Source organism: Podarcis melisellensis (assembly GCF_964234715.1).
Source record: "Podarcis melisellensis genome assembly, chromosome: 2".
In the NCBI taxonomy this organism is placed as follows: Eukaryota; Metazoa; Chordata; class Lepidosauria; order Squamata; family Lacertidae; genus Podarcis; species Podarcis melisellensis.
The window spans coordinates 115,539,891-115,562,022 of record NC_138529.1 but is presented as its reverse complement, the minus strand read 5'-3'; the positions used below and the strand labels follow the sequence as shown (position 1 = coordinate 115,562,022).

Sequence of the window (22,132 nt, the reverse complement as noted above, 5' to 3'; positions counted from 1 at the left end):
TACCACGCAACCGCGGGACTGTGCCTCTCCAGCCAACTCATGCCTAACACGATGGGTGTGTCCGATAAGTGGGTGACATTGAAACTAATAAGCTCTCGATGGTTGCCAATCTGCATCATCATGGGAGGGGTTTGCTGCACCACTTGCCCCCCCAGCAACTTCCTGCCGTCCACCGTGACCACGTTCAGAGGCGTCGTTGCAGGCAGGAGCGCCATGTTGTGCTGCTTAACGAACTGCAGTCCCATGAAGTCGGCGTTGCTTCCCGAATCGATCGTTATTGGAACCTCGAGGAGTCTCCCATCAGGCAACTGGAGTGTTGCTGTGAGCAGAACTGCCGGTTTGGGAGGCAAAGGGTCCACGCTCTGCAGTGATGCTGGGGGCTTGTCTACAGATCCGCCTGGCTGAGCCCCAGTAGCTCTGCTTCCAGCCAGGCACTGTCGTTTCCCTGAAGCTGCTCCCCTGGTTGCACCTCTGCTGTTACAGTTGCCAGCGCTGCAGTGTGCTTCTGGAGCCTCTGGGGGCACTCTTTCGCCATATGGTGCGCACTGTCACAGATGTAACACTTCCTGGTTCCTCTAGGAGGCTTCGCTTTGGCTGCACCAGGGACAGGGCTCTGGGATGGCTTCTGAGCCCTAGCACCACCAATCTCCATTGGCTCCTCTCTGTCCTTCCCCATTGGCGAGGGGTGCGCACGGCTGAAGTCCCTGTGCCCAAAAGGGAGAGTCCTTGCTTGCGCACGCGCTTGGGGCCCGTCCTCCTCATGCCACGGACGCCCCTCATGTCGAATTCCAAGAGCTAAAGCCCGTTGCACCACGTCTTCTAGGGTCTGGGGTCTGTCCCCCCTAGCGATCTCATCCTTGATGGGGGGGCTCAATCCCTCCCAAAAAAGATCTCTGACCGGTTTACTGTCCTTTGGCCAATCTAAGGCGGTGAGCAATGCAAAAAATTTAGAGTGGTATTGGCGCACAGTCGCTTTCCCCTGCCTCAGCCCGTGCATTTGACGGCGCGCAATGTCCACATCCACAGAGGATTGAAAACAAGAATCCATCGCTTTGATGAACGCAGTTGAATCGCGACGGGCCGGTCCATCTTCGCGCCACAAATTGCGTAGCCAAGCCCTGGCCTCCCCATGCAGGTGCGAAACAATGAACCCCACTCTCTCCTCCTCATCTTTAAAATCGTGACGGAGTAAGTGCAGTGCATATACAACGTCCGCTCTGAAATTGGGATAGTCTTGCAAGTTGCCATTAAAATGCGGAACTAGGGCACCCCCCCTCCGTCCAAGCGCAATGCCCTCCGCTCTGGATCCTGGGGCCCCCGCCTTGTCCGCGCGCTCCCACCTTGCCTGCAAATCCTGGCACGTCTTCTCCAAGTCGTCATTCTTCTTCTGCGAAGCAATGACTGCCGATGTGAGAGCGGTAACCTGATTACGCAATGCAACCAGCTGCTCCTCAGCGCTCATGGCTGCTCCCGTTCGTGAGCTTCGCAAAAAAAAATTTTTGCTTTGAGAGAGGGGACTTACTGTCACGGCCACCCAGGTCTGGTCCCAGCTCACAAGAGACCTCACTCCGTTGCAGCTTATTTACAGGAAAAGTTTATTGAAGATTTCTGCTTCTCATACAGTTCAGCATTGTGGCCGTACGTCTGCCACGTTAGACCGCTGAAGTCCCCTCTGACTCCTGCCCTTTTCCGCACCAACTTAATAGCCTGGCTCTAGACCACCTCTTCCTCTCCTTTCTTTTCCGCAGGGTCTTCCTGCCCCCCTGGGTTCCCTCTCTCCGTGACTCGCCTGAGGCTGAATCCTCTGCCGCCTCTTCCCCCCTCTTTCTGGCTTTAGGGCCGGGCTCCTCCCCTGAGCTCTCTCCACTTCCGCGCGCCTCTACGTTTGAACTTGGCGCGCGTACGTTGCTGCTGACCTTTCTTTCGACCGCTACACCACCCCCTGCTCTGCTCTCCACCCTTTCCGGCTGAACACCCTGCTCCAACCCCCTCTCTCTGTTCTCTCCTAATCCTGCTCCCTCCGAGAGGCTGACGACTCCACCCCCTTTACTCCGTTCCGGCTGAGACGTCTCTTGCTTCCTCTGTCTTCCACTGGGCTCCTCTCCGCTTCTCCCTTCTCCTCCCCTTTGCTTGATTAAGGTAACCCCCTTTTGAGAATCCTCTGACTCGCTGCTCAGACTCGTGGATTCCCTCAGAATTCCGTCATCTTCTTCCTCATCCTTCTGCCCCTCCTCCCACTCGCTCTCCGTCTCCTCTGTCATCTCCTCCTCTCTCCCAGAAACCCTGACAATGATGAATTATAGGAGCTGTAATTTCTATGGGTGCTGGGAATTGTAGCTATTTGTGGGGTAAACTGCAGTTCCCAGGATTGGGGCATGTGTGTGGTTTAAATATACGGTTGATTCCCATCAACCCCAGCCAGGATGACCAACAGATGGCATAAAAGAGGCATAGCTGTCAACGTTTCCCCTTTTTAAAGGGAAATTTCCTTATTCCGAATAGAATTCCTCGCAAGAAAAGGGAAAAGTTGACAGCTATGTATGCTTGTAAGCTGCTCTGAGCCCGGCCTTGGCTGGGGAGGGCGGGGTATAAATAAAAAAATATTATTATTATTATTATTATTACTATGAAATGGGGAGAGGAGACGTTAGCTTCGCACAGGCACAGTCTCCAACTGCTTGGGAAAAACCCTAGAGGGGAGGGGACTTTCAGCAAGGGGGACAGACCTGCCAGAGATCAGTTGCTGTGCTTTTTAGGCCCGACACACCTGTGTTTATAGTGTTTTTGCTAATAAAGAGTTAACTCCAACTTGCTGAGTGTGTGTACATAGCACCTCCCAGGGCCTAGCTGCACTCCCAAGGAGGCTAGCGCATGGTGTTTTAAAAACAACAACCAGTAAACAAATTTCAGTACAAAACCATCATGTATTTAATGCAAAAGTTCAGAAACCCCGTAAAACTACCCAGTCAAACCTTCATAACGAAACCAGATTCCTGCCCCAGGAAGGGCTTGCTTTCAGCACCCAAGGCAAGCCCTGCTTTTGGCAGTGATCAATGCTGCTCAGGAACTTCATAGCAGAACCAAGCACAGTGGGGCACGGCCAACAGTCAAGGGTCAAAGGAACTGGAGTCCAATAACATATTGAGGGCCACAGCTTCCTCTTGCCCCCGTAAGACAGGAATGTCCTAAGTTCATGGCCGAGGTGGCCAGCCCACCTCTCTCAGGTGGATTCTCTGATGTCCTGTAAGGTTCCGCCGCTCCCTGAAACTTTCCCTGCTCCCAGAGAAGGCCCTGCCTTCTCCGCCAAGTGGGTCATTTGATGCTTGGAGAAACTCGACCTGTTGCTGAAGCTGCTCCGGCACTCCAGGCAAGAATAGAACTTGTTCCCTGTGTGGATCTTCTCGTGGGCCGTCAAGCTGGAGTGGTGCTTGAAGCTTTTCCCACACTCGGAGCACACATACGGTTTCTCGCCTGTGTGGATCCTCTGGTGGTTCTTCAGGTCGACGCGTTGGCCGAAGCTCCTCCCGCACTCGGAGCACTGGTATGGCCTCTCACCTGTGTGGACCCTCTGGTGGCGTGCCAGGATGGGCCTCGTGCTGTAACACTTCCAGCAAACCGGGCACCTGTGGAGCTTCTCCCTTGGAGGTTTCGTTTCCCGTGGGACGAGGAACGACTTCCACCGGTAAGTCCTCCCAGAATTGGTCCACACCTCTTCTCTTTCATCTATGAGGAGGCCTCCAGAGGCCTCACCTTTCTGCTCTAGTCTTCCCAAAGATTCCTCTTGTGTTCCCGGGTGCTCAGAACGGAGGAGTGGACCTTCAGCCTCGCCAAACATTATTCTATCGCACAAAGAGGATGGGGAGAGACAATCCTGGCTCCAAGCCTCCTCTGCAGAAGGGAGAAGAGCAGATTGCACCTTACTTGTCTCGGGGGAAAGTTTAAAAGGGAAGCTATCTCTGCCTCAGAAGCATTCCCCACCCCCCCAAAAGTATCCTGCTCCCTTAAATAGCTCTTATTCAAAAGGCTCTTGGTAAGGATGACCAAGGGACATGGGTGGCACTGTGGGTTAAACCACAGAGCCTAGGCCTTGCCAATCAGAAGGTTGGCGGTTCAAATCCCTGCGACAGGGTGAGTTCCCGTTGCTCAGTCCCTGCTCCTGCCAACCTAGCAGTTTGAAAGCACATCAAAGTGCAAGTAGATAAATAGGTACCGCTCTGGCGGGAAGGTAAACAGCGTTTCCGTGCGCTGCTCTGGTTCGCCAGAAGCGGCTTAGTCATGCTGGCCACATGACCCGGAAGCTGTACGCCGGCTCCCTCGGCCAATAAAGCCAGATTTTAGTATATGTGCTGCCGAAGCGAGCACGCCAATAAAGCGAGATGAGCTCCGCAACCCCAGAGTTGGCCACGACTGGACCTAATGGTCAGGGGTCCCTTTACCTTTACTTTAAGGATGACCAAGTGATCAAGGGGACGGATCAGCTCCCCTATGAGGAAAAATTGCAGAGTTTGGGGCTACATATGGACTTATCCCTTCTTGTTTCCCCCGTAATGTTTTTAATGGGCACTTACTTGAAAAAGAAACATTATTCTGGGATCTTCTCATGAAAGTCTTGTTTTCTTCGAAGGAATAATCTTCTGGCCAAAGAGGCTTTTGCTTGATCTCACTCACCATCCCACCACCTTTTGGAAGAGAAGAACAAATATATTCACAAATGACAATTTAAAAACTTGTGAGACCGCACACACGCAGCACAACCATAGCTACTGGCTTCCAAAGCAGGTGGCCATTGTTGGGGATGACTAATTCATGGAAGAAGATAGGTTTATAAGCCATGGCAGCTAAATGGAGCTTCCCTGTTCCAAGGCAGGTTATCTCCAAATGCCATAAGTACATCAACAATATGGCCAGGGCTGTGGATAGTGACGTCATCCAGCCAAGATGGCTCTCTGCTCCTTTCTTTCCTTATATTCCAGCACCAAATGAACTGAATTAACACCTTTCCACTCACAACGGCACCGAGAATAAAGGTTTGTGGCTTCTGATACAACTCAGAAGTCTCAAGGATCTAAAGAAAAGGACTTGCGCTCTAATTTTGAATCCTGAGACTCACTTCTGTCAGCGGAGGGGGAGACCAACCAGGCAGCGGTCAATACAGCTCCAAAGAACAGAAAAGGCAGGAAACTCAGTTTAGATGTGATGCCTGCTGTTAGAGTTAAACTCTAGCTCAGATACACAAGAATACTGGTCTCTCTACGGAGCAGAAATAAAAAATATTTCAAGACAGGTCGCTGATTTCAAAAACCATTAATTGAGCAAAAGATCAGAGCATAAAGAATAAAAACCACTGTCACCAGACCAGCAATAAACTATATGGCTGAGGCTGATGGGAGATGTAGTCAAAAACATTTAGACAGCACCAAGTTGGAAAGGCTGATACATATTTTTAAAAACCAACCAACCCTGAGATACATGTTTTCTGGCTTTACATCTATCTTGCCAGGAAAAGTGTTCAGGAAATATGATGTTCTGACTGAACTAGGAAGATTCAAGCCTGCTGGCCGTGTTCTTTGAACGGCATTACCTGAAATTCTCTCCATTTCCTTGGAGTCCTGTACACAGAGATTGTTGGTGCCTTTGGGCCTGGAAATGAGGGTCAGCTTGGGAAATAAACTTCCTCCTTCAGAAGGGAAGACAAAAATACATGTGGAATTAGGAACAATTTACTCCTTCTGAAACACTTCTCAATACCAACCTAGGTCCTAACCAGACCCTGAGATCATCTTTTGGGGCCCTTCTTCGTGTGCCTCCTCCACAAGAAATCCAGAGGGTGGCAGCACGAAAACGGAGCCTTTTCTGCAGTGGCTCCCTGTTTGTGAAAAGCTCTCCCCGGGGACATTCCCCTGGCGCCTTCATTATACACCTTTCGGCGCCAGGCAAAAACGTTCCTCTTCAACAGGCCTGTGGCTGATGAACATTCTGTGTCCTTTTAAATATGTTTTGTGGGAAGGAGGGATATTGGTTTATTTCACTTTTCGTTCTCATTTTTATTATGCATTTTGTGTTTTTATTTTGTATTTTTATGCTGTGAACTTGCCCGAGACCTTCGTATGAAAAGGTGGTATACAAAATGAAAAAAGGAATAAAGGAATAAATGCAGCTCCCAGAATTCTTTGGGGGAAGCTATGCCTGCTAAAGGGGCATAAGGTAAAGGTAAAGGGACCCCTGACCATTAGGTCCAGTCGTGGCCGACTCGGGTTGCGGCGCTCATCTCGCTTTATTGGCCAAGGGAGCCGGCGTACAGCTTCCGGGTCATGTGGCCAGCATGACTAAGCTGCTTCTGGAGAACCAGAGCAGCGCATGGAAACGCCATTCACCTTCCCACCGCAGCGGTACCTATTTATCTACTTGCACTGGTGTGCTTTCAAACTGCTAGGTTGGCAGGAGCAGGGACCGAGCAATGGGAGCTCACTCCGTCGCGGGGATTCGAACCGCCGACCTTCTCATCAGCAAGTCCTAGGCTCTGTGGTTTAACCCACAGTGCCACCCGTGTCCCAGGCTAAAGGGGCATAAGAATGCTTTAAATGTATGGTGAGGATGTGAACTTTTGACAGGGAGCCTTTCCAAACCCTAAATTGATCCTGGGGCCTTCTGTATGCATGCCTGAATCGATTTATTTTGGTCCCTGACCAGAGAACAACATATACAGTCAAACCTTGGATCCTGAACGCCTTGGTACTCAGATGTTTTGGCTCCCGAACACCGCAAACCCGGAAGTGAGTGTTCTGGTTTGCGAATGTTCTTTGGAACCCGAACGTCCGACGGGGCTTCTGTGGCTTCCAATTGGCTGCAGGAGCTTCCTACAGCCAATCAGAAGCTGTGCTTTGGTTTCCAAACGTTTTGGAAGTCGAACGGACTTCAGGAATGGATTCTGTTCAACTTCCAAGGTACGACAGTACAACAAAAGAGAACATACAAACATAAATAGATTAAAATTAAGCTCTTTGAGTTAATACACAATAAATATATATTTTAGCAGTTTGAATTATTTATTGTGCATTAACTCATAGAGCTTAATTTTAATCTATTTATGTTTAATCTATTTTAGTTAAAGCTTTAATTGCTAATTTAAAACATATTAAGACATTGGCAGTTAGATTCATTCAACGCTTGTCTCTTTAATTTTATAGCAGCAGCACAGAATTTAGCCACTTTTAAGGTAATCGCTAGTTCCCTGTCTTCTATTAAGTATTTCAAGTAATAATCATCAGTTCCGCTTGGGGTTTGCTGCATGATTTGAGCAATAAATACAGTGGTACCTCAGGTTAAGTACTTAATTGGTTCCGGAGGTCCGTTCTTAACGTGAAACTGTTCTTAACCTGAAGCACCACTTTAGCTAATGGGGCCTCCTGCTGCTGCTGCACTGCCGGAGCACAATTTCTGTTCTCATCCTGAAGCAAAGTTCTTAACCTGAGGTACTATTTCTGGGTTAGCGGAGTCTGTAACCTGAAGCGTATGTAACCCGAGGTACCACTGTATAGAAGATGAGGAAGAGGAAGAAGAGTTTGGATTTGATATCCCGCTTTATCACTACCCGAAGGAGTCTCAAAGCGGCTCACATTCTCCTTTCCCTTCCTCCCCCACAACAAACACTCTGAGAGGTGAGTGGGGCTGAGAGACTTCAGAGAAGTGTGACTGGCCCAAGGTCACCCAGCAGCTGCATGTGGAGGAGCGGGGAAGCGAACCCGGTTCACCAGATTACGAGTCCACCGCTCTTAACCACTACACCACACTGGCTTATAACCTTGTAATAGTGACAATGTATGCAAAGCAAGTGCTCTAGCCACTGAGCTATGGCCCTTTCCTTACTCAAACTGAGAGGTGGGAAAAGTAGAGCTATTATATGCTTTCCTAGAGCCTTCCCAAGCCCTCTCAACACCGGTTGTCAAATTTGCAGATGACACAACCGTGATTGGGCTCATCCCTGAAAGGGAGGGTGAAACGGATTATAGAGATGAGGTGGAGCGGCTGACAGAGTGGTGCAGAGCTAACAACTTGCTCATAAATACAAGGAAGACAAAGGAGCTTGTGGTGGACTTCAGGAGACAGAAGAGCAATGTCCAGCCACTTTTGATAGATGGGGTCTGTGTGGAGAGGGTAACCACGTTCAGATTTTTGGGCATTGAATTACAAGAGGATCTGTCCTGGAGTGTCAACACAAGGGGGCTTGTGAAGAAGGTGCAGCAGAGACTGTACTTTTTGAGAATTCTAAGGAAAAACCATCTTCCGCAGAAACTGCTGCTTGCCTTCTATCACTGTGCCATTGAGAGCGTGCTCACTTATGGCTTATGTGTGTGGTACGGAAGCTGTACTATCCAGGACAGGATGGGGTTGTGCAGAGTTGTTAAGGCAGCAGAGAGCATTGTTGGCTGCCCACTCTCCACCTTAGAGCAGATTTATGCCACAAGGTGCCATAGGAAAGCACTGGACATAGTAAAAGATCCATCGTATCCTGGTCACTGTCTCTTCAAGCTCCTGCCGTCGGGACGGAGATACAGGACGATGAAGACAAGAACGAGCCGTCTTAAGAACAGCTTCTTCTCCAGAGCGATCTCGGCCCTGAATGGGAAGCCTGGACTTTGAAAGTCATCTAATCTTCCTTGCTGTACTATACTGTATTGTTTTAATTAGTGTTTTTATGGAGCAGTCAAGTAATTTCCTTGTCTCCGAGAGGGGGCAATGACAATAAAGATATTATTATTATTATTATTATTATTATTATTATTATTATTGTTGTTGTTGTTGTTGTTGTTGTTGTTGTTGTTGTTGTTGTTGTTGTTGTTGTTATTGAGCAGCAAAGAAGGGATGCATACCCAGAGAGGCCCAGTTGAAGTTGTTCTCTACCATGACATCTATATAGAGAGCTCTTTGGTCCGGGTCCAAAAGGGCCCATTCTTCCTCACTGAAGTGGATCGCTACGTCCTCAAAGGTCACCAAAACCTGGAAAGAAGACACAAGAACTTCGGAAGGGGCTTCATCCGTAGTCAGGTCATTGATCCGCCTAGTTCAGCAGTTTATAGACTGACCAACCAGAGGATCTCCAGGGCCCCAGGCAAGGAAATTGCATAGTACAGAGTCAGACCATCGGTCCATCTATTATCTATGCCAGGGGTAGTCCACAAGGTGCCCAGTTGACATTTTTGCTGCACTACAAATCCCATCATCCCTGTCCATTGGCCATGCTGGCTGGGGCTGATGGGAGTTGGAGTCCAAAAACAAATCCAGAGGCCACCACAATAGCTACCCCTGATCAATGCTAACTGGGTTTCAAGACAGGGCTTTTCCTGGGACGTTCTACATACAAAAGAGGTGCTCTACAATTGAGCTATATATCCCTTCCCCAAAGGACTTGACGCCTTCGCACAAGCCACACAGCTGATCCATCTAATTAATTTCATTTACTGAATTTACAGTCGCACCTCGGAAATTGAACGCCTTGCGAGTTGAATGTTTTGGCTCCCAAACTCCGCAAACCCGGAAGTGAGCGTTCTGGTTTGCGAACGTTCTTTGAAACCCGAATGTCCAATGCAGCTTATGCAGCTTCCGATTGGCTGCAAGAGAGCTTCCTGCAGCCAATCGGAAGCCGTGCCTTGGTTTCTAAACATTTTGGAAGTCGAACAGACTTCTGGAATGGGTTCCGTTTGACTTCTGAGGTACCACTGTAAATACCGCCCTATACCCGGAGGTCTCAGTGCAGTTCACAGAACAAAATCAAAATCTAAAACCACAAAACATATAATCAAAATAAAAACAACAGCCCAATAACCCCCTCCCCAATGCCCCCCCCCACATTTTTAAAGGGCATAAGGTAAAGGTAAAGGGACCCCTGACCATTAGGTGCAGTCGTGGCCGACTCTGGGGTTGCGGCACTCATCTTGCTTTACTGGCCAAGGGAGTCAGCGTACAGCTTCCGGGTCATGTGGCCAGCATGACTAAGCCGCTTCTGGCAAACCAGAGCAGCGCACGGAAACGCCCTTTACCTTCCTGCTGGAGCAGTACCTATTTATCTACTTGTACTTTGAAATGCTTTTGAACTGCTAGGTTGGCAGGAGCAGGGACCAAGCAATGGGAGCTCACCCTGTCGTGGGGATTCAAACTGCCGACCTTCTGATCGGCAAGTCCTAGGCTCTGTGGTTTAACCCACAGCGCAGGATGTCTAATTAAGTATTTTCTACACTGATTGGCAGAGAATCTCCAGGTTTTTGGGTAGGGTCCTTACCAGCTCTTTCTGAAGATGGCAGCAATTGTTTATGGGAGACTCTCAAACAAAGTACTTGTGTTATAAAATCCAACACATTCCCACTGCTCCTCTAACAAATTAAGTTCTTAACCCGAGGTACCACTGTACAATCAAAATCCAACAATTCCCATCTCTCCTCTAACTACTACACCTCACTGTCTCTCCATAGAGCTTCTCAGGAGCAGCAGGTGGGGCTAAGGCCACCTTTCATACTGAAGCGAAGGGAAATTGGTAGGTTGTCGCCCCAGAGCCAGTTGTCCCCTTGCCCACCTGAGCTGGAACCAGAGCAACTGTTGCCACACCAGCAGGAAGCTGGTGTGGCTCAGAAAGCGTCAGGGATGCCATCCTTCCGAACGCGGTGGTGAAAATGGGTTCGTTCCAGTGGTTGAGCGCTGCTGAAAGAAACAGAAGGGAGACAGCAGGAGAGGTAAGCCTCGAGCATTGCTACAAAAGGGAATGAGGATGGTGGAAGAGGCAAGCCTGAAATATTGCCATGGAATAGGAATGGGGACAACAGAAGAGGCAAGTTGCAGAGGTGAACCATGATGGTTGAAGAGGCAAGCCTGAAATATTGACATAAAACAGAATGGGGACAACAGAAGAGGCAAGTTGCAGAAGTGAACCAGGATGGTGGAAGCCTCTGTTTTCCTGGCTCATACAGGCATTTTAGGAACCCATGACCTTGTAACTTTCCCCACACATCCCCTGAGCCACACCTGGGTCACATGCCCACAATTTATTCAACTCTTGACACAAACAGCGAGGTGTCATCCCGAATGGCGATTTACAGTATTTACGCCATGTCATTATATTTCAAATGCCCCTACAGATTCTTGGCTCTCCTCTTGCATTTGCAAATCCTCTAAGTAACCTTCCAGAACCCCCCATTTCTTTTCAACAGAGCTATTAAGCATGTTTTAATAAAAAGCCTTAGACTCGGAATTATAGCATTACAAGGGATCCAAAGGGTCATTTAGCCCAACCCTCTGCAATGTCATGAATGTCCGCCTGCTCATTCCCCAATCCTGTAAACCTACAATAAGCCTGCCATTCTCTCAGAGGCTGCCTCCTCGCAGTGCTCCTGTGCTTTTGACAGCTTCATAACAGGCAGAAATGCTTCAGGTGAAGCTTTCCCCAAACATATGGAAACAGTGAGCAGTTTCTGTTTTTTAAAAAAATTAGAGCTACAAACTCCACCTTCCCCAAACTCTGGAAGTTTTGCCCTAGAGGTCCCATCAGCCTTGGTTGGCGTGGAGGTTGATGGGAGTTGTAGCGCCATCTGGGACTGATGGGAGTTGTAGTCCAAAACATTTAGAGAGTGTACCAAGTTGGGGGAGCTTTCTCTAAATCCATTTCTTTGCAAAGTGAATTATGGTTGCCACATTTGTTCTGGCATGGCAAAGTCACTCTGTGCTGGTTTGTTTAGCAATTTGGTTTAAGAATACAGTGGTACCTCGGGTTAAGTACTTAATTCGTTCCAGAGGTCCGTTCTTAACCTGAAACTGTTCTTAACCTGGAGCACCACTTTAGCTAATGGGGCCTCCCACTGCTGCCGCGCCGCCGGAACACGATTTCTGTTCCCATCCTGAAGCAAAGTTCTTAACCCGAGGTACTATTTCTGGTGCTGGAGGAGACTCTTGAGAGTCCCATGGACTGCAAGAAGATCAAACCTCTCCACTCTGAAGGAAATCAGCCCTGAGTGCTCACTGGAAGGACAGATCCTGAAGCTGAGGCTCCAAGACTTTGGCCACCTCGTGAGAAGAGAAGACTCCCTGGAAAAGACCCTGATGTTGGGAAAGATGGAGGGCACAAGGAGTAGGGGACGACAGAGGTCGAGATGGTTGGACAGTATTCTCGAAGCTACCAGCATGAGTTTGACCAAACTGCAGGAGGCAGTGGAAGACAGGAGTGCCTGGCGTGCTCTGGTCCAGGGGGTCACAAAGAGTCGGACACAACTAAACGGCTAAACAACAACAACTATTTCTGGGTTAGCGCAGTGGCGTAGCGTGGGTTGTCAGCACCCGGGGCAAGGCAAGTAATTTGCACCCCCTAACCCGTGGATTTGCGCCCCCTGACCCGTGGATTTGCACCCCCTAACTCTAACCCCCAGATGTTGCGCCGGTGCAGCCGGCCCCCCCTGCACCCCCACGCTATGCCACTGGGTTAGCAGAGTCTGTAACCTGAAGCGCATGTAACCTGAAGCGTATGTAACCCAAGGTACCACTGTAAAAGGAAAACTCCCCTGCCTAGATCCAGGTTTGGGGCCCCAACTGCAGCTTCCTGAAAGGCATGCAGGATTAGGAAATGGAGAGTAGAACAACGCCTGCCACCTGAGCTCACCCAAATACCAAATAAATCCAGCTAGGCGTGCTCCACTTTCGCTTGCCTCGCTCTTATTTCATAGAATGACAGAATCATAGAGTTGGAAGGGTTCTCAAGGATCATCCAAACCAACGCCCCTAAGCGCAGGAATCTCAAAACGCCGCCACCCTCCCAATTTGAAACCGTACAAGAGACCCTGCTTAGGTTTGCAAATGTGCCTGAAGCCAATTGTTTAGTCGCAGGCTAGAACCTGCGGGCTTCAGCACCGCCCAGCCCTGCAAATTGCCCGGCGATAAAGGAGAGCTGTTCCCGGCCCATGTGCAGAGCGCTGTTCGATTCCCACCCACGTCTCGCTCGCGAGTGAGCCTTGCATGGGGGGGGGGAGACTTTCGGGGATGATCGGGGTTACAGAAAAGGGATCTCCCGCTCCCTTAAAAACAACCCTCCGCTCTGTGATCTGCCCCGCCTGCCCGGTGCCCGATCCCTTTCTCTCCCCAGGATCTACCTCCGCTTCCTTCCTCGCTCCTCGTGGCGCAGGGCAGCGGGCGTCTTGCTCCACGCAGGGTCTCCCCGGGGTTGGCCTCCGCCTGCCCCCCGGCTACCCTGGGGGAAATCGAGACCCCAAAGGAGCTGGAGGAGGAAGAGGAGAAGAAGTCACCGAAGCCCCGAGCCGCTCTGTTATGGATGAGATTCCTGCATTGCAGGGGGTTGGTCTAGATGACCACCAGGGATCCCCGCTCCCAAGTCTACAGTTCTGTGCCGCGCTTAAAACAGCTGCTTCAAGCTTCCGGTTCCCAGCTTCCGCCTCATCTTTGGCCATCCTGCTTCCGGAGAGGGGAGTTGGCTGGAGGAGGAGGAGGAGGAGCGCAGGAGCTACCTTGCCACCGATCTCTGAATGCTTTCCAAGCCGCAGCTCAGAGCAGCGGCGCCTATCTCCTGCGCATAAGCGTGAAACTCTGGAAGGGACCCCTGGGCATCATCCAGCCCACCCCCCTGAATATGCAGCTTTCCTCTTGCAACCTTGGCATGATCAGCACCATGCTCTAAGCGGCTATCCTCTACCTCGCCGGCTGCTTTGTGGCTGGTTCCTGGGAGGGGATTTGGTGATTCCAGAAGCAGGGAGTCCCAAAGTGTAGGTGCCGCCACACTAAAAGATTAATTTCCTTAATCCAGTTCACCAATAATTTATTAGGGACTCTCCATCACTAGCTGCAAACTGGTTGCAGGTGAAAAATATAAGATCTCCTTCACCAGGCCCAGCTCTCGGACACTGAGATCCAGCGCCAAGGGCCTTCTGGCGGTTCCCTCATTGCGAGAAGTGAGGTTACCGGGAACCAGACAGAGGGCCTTCTCGGTGGTGGCCCCCGCCCTGTGGAACGCCCTCCCTTCAGATCTGAAGGAAATAAGCAGCTATCCTATCTTTAAAAGACATCTGAAGGCAGCCCTGTTTAGGGAAGTTTTTAATATTTAGTGCTGTACTGTTTTTAACATTTGATTGGGAGCCGCCCAGAGTGGCTGGGGAAACTCAGCCAGATGGGCAGGGTATAAATAATAAATTATTATTATTATTATTATTATTATTATTATTATTATTATTATTCTCTCGACTTCAGTCTGGCTCCAACCGGAAACCCGCACCCAAGATAACAGATCCTGCAGCTGCTCATCGCAGTACAGTCCCTTGACTGTCTTGGAAAGGTCTTATATTATTGAAGACAGACAAAAAGCAGTCTTATTGTTGCTGATTCCTGCATCGCAGGGGGTTAGACTAGATGCCCCTTAGGATTCCGTCCAACTCTACAATTCTATTATTCGTTAATTCATCACCTTCCATGCAGACTCCCTTGAAATGTGTTGGACCTCATTCATTGGAGGTTTTTAAACAGAGGCTGGGTGGCAATCTGTCAGGGATTCCTCAGCTGAGATACCTGTGTGACAGGGGGTTGGACTAGAGGACCTTCGGAGAGTCCCATTCAAAACACTACTATGATTCTATACAATCATCTCAGCTGTACTCTTACAGTTGTCTAGAAGGGAACTATTTATGGCAGCATATTGGAGATGTAATAAAGATAATGCTTCTTTGATACATATGTTTATGCAATATCCTATGCTTATGAAGTTTTGGGAGAAAGTCCCTGATTGTTATATTATAAATATTACTTTTTTGGCACGGGGGCGGGGTAGTACTGTCAGAGGGTAACATTATTTTAAATTACGTTGGATTTGACAACCTGTCAACGTAAATGGTTTTGCTGTGCCCTCGCTACAGCTAAAAGACTTGAGTCAGTGGAATGATAAATCTATAGTCGCCCTTTATTCTGACAACTCTTGCAACAGACAGACAGATAGCTTATAGACACAGATTGTGTCTGGACAAATAGAATGACATTTGCAATATATTTATAAAAAAATACAGTGGGTTAAATAGATAGGTAGATAGATAGATAGATAATTTATTATGGTCGGAGAACAGCTTATAAAACACACTTGGAGGTACAATCCCAGAAAGAAAACAAACAGTTAAAACAATGTACAACAATAAATTATACATTTATAAATGCGATAAGCATATGGACACTTAAAACTTTAAGATAAGCTACCGCATAGATATGACGCAGAGTCACCCATTGAACCGAGTTTGGGGGTTTTCTTCACCAACTAGTTTGAGTGGGGGGATGGTCTGTGCCTACAGATCTGTACACAGTGGGTTACAAATAAATGTATATGTATTAGAATAATAATTTCACTCATATACCTTTGTATTATGGAATTATAGTGGTTGTTTCTTTTAATGCTCCTTTTCCTTTTTCCGCGTTATTTTGCTCAGTCGAAATGTTTTCAATCAAACAGAATTAAAATAAATAAACCAGCAGCAACATCATGCTAAACGAACACTCAAGGCAAAGCTCCATGGTGCTGATGGGAGGGCACCAGCTTGGGGAAGGCTGCATCGTGGCATCTTACGTTGGCAGCCTTTCAGCTGTCACAAGACTCTGAAAATACTTCTCCCACCCCACCGCCTTCTCCGCCTCCCGTTAAAAGGGTTAAGGAGAGCGAGCCTTCGTTCCTAGAGAGGGCGCGAGAGCCTCTTCCGGCCTCGCTCAACCTTGGCTGGAGGACCCGAGAGAGCAGGGCAGCTGGTGGGCGGTGATGTCGGTGAGTGTGAAAAGCGCCCGCTTTCGGGTTCAGCAGAGCCCTTCGTCAGGCTGGAGGCTAAGCAGAGCAAGGGGCGGAGGAGGGAGGAGAGGGGTGGGGGAAAGGGCCTGGCGATGTTGCGGCCCCAAAGCCCACATTTAATGCACTTAATCCCAGTCTTCTATGGGGAGGAGACTGCAAGCTCAGTTGGGTAAGGGCGTAGTAGTTTGCTCTGCAAGTTTCAGGTTACACCGAGGGCTGCTGGGAGAAAAGAGCACACAATGGCTGACTCCTCGTTTGTTTTTAAATTTATATATATAAAATAGATAAATGAAATTGACTTGTCTCCACAGCCCCAGATGGAAATCTGCAATCTCCTCCAACACTCCCTCTTAAAGCTGTTGCTAAATACTATATTTAATTACAGATAGGTAGCCGTGTTGGTCTGCCATAGTCAAAACAAAAAAAATTCCTTCCAGTAGCACCTTAAAGACCAACTAAGTTAGTTCTTGGTATGAGCTTTCGTGTGCATGCACACTTCTTCAGATACACTGAAACAGAAGTCACCAGACCCTTCTATATAGTGAGAAGGTGGGGAGGGGTATTACTCAGAAGGGTGGTGGGAATGGGTGATTGGCAGATAGCTGTGATGAGCCTGTTGACGACTCTTAACGACTGCAATAGGTCTTACAGGAAAAAGCAAGGGGTGAGAAGGTGAAAAATGGCTTTGTCATGTACAATGAGATAAGAATCCAATGTCTTTGTTCAGACCAGGTCTCTCCATGGTTTTAAGCACACCTTCTTGTTTGCTTAGCAGGCAGTCTCTTGACAGCAGAAAGCGGAAAAGTTGGCCTCTGTTTTCCGATATTTTGGTTGTTGTGTCCAAATTGATGACTTGCTATGTGTATCGTTTGAGAGGTCTTGGGATCGCTTCCAGACTTTCACTGTTTTTGAGTGTTTGGGGGATTAAGCCACATCGGTACAGCCAATAGAGGTTTCCCAACTGACTTTACTGGCTCAAAGCGCAGCAAAATTTTTACAGTGCAGGGAGGAAACAGCAAAGTCATCAATTTTCTCATCTGAAATTGAAGGTTTTTTTGTGGGGGCGGGAATGCGGATGAAAACACAGACATTCATAATTCAACAGCAACAACAAGCTCTTCTTAAGATTTGGAAACATGCATTGTCGCTGAATATTGACCTTATTCTTTGTTTCCATTTGGCAGAAGCATTTCCCACGAAGAATATGGATTTATGATTATACCCTGCAGAGAGAGGGTAATATTTTCAGGCAATGCATTGATTTTTGGAGGGAAAAAGAAGAGAGAGGATTATAAATTTTTGACGGAGGCCCTTTAAAAGAAAAATATTTGCTTCAGATGGGAATTCCCTGATGGGATTTCCTTTACTTATAAAGGCAAAAAACAGAGGTGTGTAGATTTACACAGAACTACAGTCATACCTCGGGTTAAATATGCTTTAGGTTGAGTGTTTTCAGGTTATGCTCTGTGGTGACCCGGAAGTAACGGAATGCGTTACTTCCGGGTTGCACCGCTCTCGCATGCACACTCAAAATTTGCTGCCAAGGAGTGTGGTGGAGTCTCCTTCTTTGGAGGTCTTTAAGCAGAGGCTTGACAATCATGTCAGGAGTGCTCTGATGGTGTTTCCTGCTTGGCAGGGGGTTGGACTCGATGGCCCTTGTGGTCTCTTCCAACTCTATGATTCTATGATTCTAAAATGACATCATGCACATGTGCGGAAGCAGCGAATCGTGACCCGCGCACGTGCAGAAGCGGATTGTGTTCGCTTCAGGATGCAAACGGGGCTCCGGAACGGATCCCGTTCGCATTCAGAGGTACCACTGTACAGAAAACAGATTTAAAAAAAGGGAAATTACCAAGTGCTTTTTTAATATATATGGTGTCCAACTTCCCCTCCCATCAGGGCAAGAGGGTCTTTCAACAGTCAAAGCTTTCCCCCAAAGGATCCTGGGAACTGTAGTTTGTTAAGCATCCTCAGAGTTCGTAGGAGTCCCCTCCCCATATTTTCCTCACAGAGCTATAATTTCCAGAGTGGTCCTTTTTCCTTTTCTCCACCTCTTTACTGAACAAGATCTCTGCTGCTCTGTTGCTAGGTTCTGAGTCCGCAGAAGCAAGAAAAAATGAATCTCCCCGAGACAGAGGACACTCTTCAAGACACTTGGCAGGGATTGCTCTTCCAGGGTATCAAGCAAGAGGCCGATGATGGAGCTGCCACCTTCTCAGGCAAGGATCCTCTTTGCTTGATTTGCCCTCTCATCCTATCCTGGGACTCCCACCCCTTCCAATTTGACCCCAAAGGGTCAGTATTGACCACTTTGGGAAACTGTGCTCTAGAGATGGGGAACGATAGAAATTCTGCTGTTAATCACCATGATTAGTGGTCATTTACAGATCTAATCGCCATGAATTTAGAGTCACACATACCCTGGTTGGTTTGTTTTTAAAGCCGGAGATTATTTAATTATTTGATGTATTTATTATCCCACCTTTCCACCACGGCAGCTTACAGGTCAGCAGCCAAACCTCAGCTCCTGAACGGCTCGGTTTTCAAACGTTTTGGCTCCCGAATGCTGAAAACCTGGGAGTAAATGCTTCGGTTTTCTAATGTTTTTCGGAAGCCAATCGTCCAACGCGGCTTCCGCTTGAGTGCAGGAAGCTCTTCCAACCAATCGGAAGCCGCGCCTTGGTTGTCGGACTTTTCGGAAGCCAAACGGGCTTCCACAATGGATTATGTTCAACAACCTGAGGTTTGACTGTATCAGATACAAAGGAGTAAAACTATCCTGACAGGAAACAATAGTTAAAAGTACCATTGAAACACATTTAAAACCAGCCTTAAGATGCAGTTTGCCCTGATAGCGGCCTGGTGGTCTGCATCACCCGCACCTTGGTTTTCAAAAGCCTGGATGAATAGGAAGGCCTTAGGATAACAAAAAGGAAGGCAGCTTAACATCTCCTGAGAGGGAATTCCACAGTATGGGGGCTGCCACAGAAAAGGGTCTGTGCTTCTGACAGAACGGCCTCACCTGAGGATATTAGCACCCAGGTAAGTTCGTATAAGGGACGCGGGTGGTGCTGTGGGTAAAACCTCAGCGCCTAGGACTTTCTGATCGTCAGGTTGGCGGTTCGAATCCCTGCAGCGGGGTGGCTCCTGTTGCTCGGTCCCAGCCCCTGCCAACCTAGCAGTTCGAAAGCACCCCCAGGTGCAAGTAGATAAATAGGGACTGCTTACTAGCGGGAAGGTAAACCGCGTTTCCATGTGCTGCGCTGGCTCGCCAGAGCAGCTTCGTCACGCTGGCCACGTGACCCAGAAGTGTCTCCGAACAGCGCTGGCCCCCGGCCTCTTAAGCGAGATGGGCGCGCAACCCTAGAGTCGGACACGACTGGCCCGTACGGGCAGGGGTACCTTTACCTTTACCTTTAAGTTCGTATAGGAAGATATGATGTTTCAGGTGGGGCTTCCAAGGAGGTTGCAGTAGTCTAACTGAGACGTAATTCAGGCGTGTGGCACCGTCGGTGTTTCCATGCAGCTGTTCCTAGTGTATAGTCAGAGCTTGCTTGCTTCATTTCTCTGTCCCTCCATCTCTCTCTCAAAAAAAGACGCACATTGCAATTCTGTTCTTATTCCAGCAGGTGATAAGTGGATGTGTGGGAATGAGCCAAATCAGGCTGGAAATCCCACGGAAGTGGAACCACATGTGATGCTATTGAGAGGAGCGGAACAGAATTTATCTTGGAGCCCCAATCTGGGAGATGAAGCCTCTGAGAGCCAGCAGGGAAACTGCCTAGCAGGAGAGGAGGACAACCTGATTGATCACCAGGGCAGGTACGAGGAACTGGAGGACAGAATATTCCAGCAGGGTCTCCCCAAGGATCAGCACGAAAAAGGACCCCTTGGGTGTGTAGAAGTCTTAAGGGAGATGTCTGATCTTCTGGCACATGGAATAATCCAAGCCAACCAGGCTCTGTTCAAATGCCCAGATTGTGGCCAAAACTTTAACAGTAGATCGGTCCTCATTAAACATCAGAGGATCCACACGGGAGAGAAGCCTTTCAAGTGCTCCGTTTGTGGGAAGGGCTTCCGCCAACACTCTCACCTTGTTAACCACGAGAGAATCCACACCGGAGAGAAACCCTACAGCTGTCCCAGCTGCGGGAAAAGCTTTGGTGACCCCTCGCACCTCATCAGGCACAAGAGGACCCACATGAGAGAGAGGCCGTACAAGTGCTTGGTGTGTGGAAAGAGTTTCTGCACAGGGAACGAGCTTCTCATGCATGAGAGAATCCACACAAGCGAGAAACCGTGCCAGTGCGCTGACTGTGGGCAAAGCTTCACCAGGATGTCGGTCCTCATTAGCCACCAGAGGATGCATACAGGGGAGAAGCCACACAAATGCTCCGAGTGCGAGAAGTGCTTCCAATACAATTCGCAGCTCGCAAAACATCAGAGAATCCACACAGGAGAGAAGCCCTACGAATGCTCCGAGTGCGGGAAGTGCTTCCGGCAGCATTCCCAGCTCATGAACCACCAGGGCATCCACACGGGCGAGAAGCCCTACAAATGCCCCGAGTGCGGGAAGTGCTTCCGGCAGCAGTCGCAACTTGTGAAACACCAGAGAATCCACACGGGAGAGAAGCCCTACAAGTGCGCGGAGTGCGGAAAATGCTTCCGGCAGCACTCTCAGCTCGGGAGCCACCAGAGAATCCACACAGGGGAGAGGCCATATGCGTGTTCGGATTGCGGGAGGGCCTTCAGCGACCCGTCTCACCTCAACAGACACAAAAGAACCCATACCGGAGAGAAACCTTGTGAGTGCTCTGTTTGCGGGAAGAGCTTTAGCACCAGTGCCTATCTTACTACTCACATGAGAATCCACACAGGAGAGAAACCGTATCAGTGCTCAGAGTGTGGGAAAAGCTTCAACCACAATTCAGGTCTCCTTGCCCATGAGAGAATCCACAGGGGAGAGAAACCATATAAATGCCCGGAATGTGGCCAAAGCTTTAGCAGCAGATCAGTCCTCATTAAACATCAGAGAATCCACACAGGAGAGAAACCTTTCAAATGCTCCATTTGCGGGAAGGACTTCCGCCAGCACTCGCAGCTCATGAACCATGAGAGAACCCACACGGGGGAGAAACCCTTTAGCTGCCCCGACTGCGGGAAAAGCTTCGGAGACCCCTCGCACCTGATCAGACACAAGAGGACCCACACACGAGACAGGCCGTACAAATGCCTGGCCTGTGGGAAGAGTTTCTGCACAGGGAACGAGCTACTCGTGCACGAAAGGACCCACACGAGCGACAGGCCGTGTCGGTGCTCGGAATGCGGGAAGTGCTTCCGGAGGAGGTCGGCCCTTATCAGTCACCAGAGAATCCACACGGGAGAGAAGCCGTACAAATGCTCCGAGTGCGGGAAGTGCTTCCGAGAGCGGTCCCCGCTTGTGAAACACCAGAGAATCCACACAGGGGAGAAACCGTACACGTGTTTGGAGTGTGGGAAATGCTTCCGTCAGCTCTCGCAGCTTGTGAACCACCGGAGAATCCACACGGGGGAGAGGCCATTCGTGTGTCCTGAATGTGGGCGGAACTTCAGCGACCCCTCGCACCTCTTCAGGCACAAGAAAATCCACCTAGCACGAGAAACCTTGTAAAGGTTTGCATCGTCTGCCTTCTTCCTCATCTGAGAATCCAAATCACTGAGTTAGGAGAGAAATCGTATCAGCAATCCGAGAGTGCAGGGTAAAAGCTTCAACCACGTTTATGGCTCCTCAGCAGAGAGAAAATGTACAAAGGCACAGATTGCAGGAAAAGCTTCCATGGTGGCTGACGGATCATCGCACACAGGAAAGCAAAAACGGCGCAGAAACAAGATTACGGGGCAGATTTTTTTAGCCAGGCTGAGCTAGTTTCTCACCAGAGCAGGGTTGGTCTCAAAACTGTCCACCTCCAGCAAACACTTAAAATGGCTGAAACTTACTTAGACCCACCAGCAACAAACGTGAGGCCCACCAGTCACAAGGTGCGAGGGCAGAGCCAGTCGCAAAATGGTGGCAGATCTGAGATGAAGTTCAGCACAATCAGCTGAAAACCACTGCTCCCTGATCTCAGTTTCTAAATTCTTTGCCTTAGCAATTTCCTTGTACAGTGGTGCCTCGCAAGACGAAATTAATCCGTTCCGTGAGGCTCTTCGTATAGCGGTTTTTTCGTCTTGTGAAGCAAGCCCATTGACAGCTTAGCGGATTAGCGCTACAGCTGTCAAGCGGCTTCCAGCGATCAGCTGTTAAGCGGCTTATCAGTGGAACAGCTGATAAGCGGCTTAGCGGCTTAAGAA

The 22,132-nt window shown here is 49.1% G+C and overlaps 2 protein-coding genes across 2 annotated transcripts; one reads left to right on the top strand and one right to left on the bottom strand.

Moving 5' to 3' along the window:
• Window positions 1–2,904: 2,904 nt before the first annotated feature.
• Window positions 2,905–13,186, bottom strand: LOC309365160 (zinc finger protein 34-like). Its single transcript, XM_081903361.1, has 7 exons — window positions 13,125–13,186; window positions 12,638–12,689; window positions 10,568–10,692; window positions 8,871–8,997; window positions 5,582–5,677; window positions 4,569–4,679; window positions 2,905–3,888 (listed from the first exon to the last, which is right to left on the bottom strand). The coding sequence occupies exons 3-7, from the start codon at window positions 10,640–10,642 to the stop codon at window positions 3,221–3,223; spliced, it is 1,077 nt and encodes a 358-aa protein (XP_081759487.1). The 5' UTR covers window positions 10,643–10,692; window positions 12,638–12,689; window positions 13,125–13,186; the 3' UTR covers window positions 2,905–3,220.
• Window positions 13,187–15,741: 2,555 nt separating this feature from the next.
• Window positions 15,742–21,664, top strand: LOC309364539 (uncharacterized protein). The gene is made up of 2 exons (XM_081902048.1): window positions 15,742–15,778; window positions 19,432–21,664. Exon 2 carries the CDS (start codon window positions 19,443–19,445, stop codon window positions 21,450–21,452), a length of 2,010 nt encoding a protein of 669 aa, XP_081758174.1. The 5' UTR covers window positions 15,742–15,778; window positions 19,432–19,442; the 3' UTR covers window positions 21,453–21,664.
• Window positions 21,665–22,132: the final 468 nt, after the last annotated feature.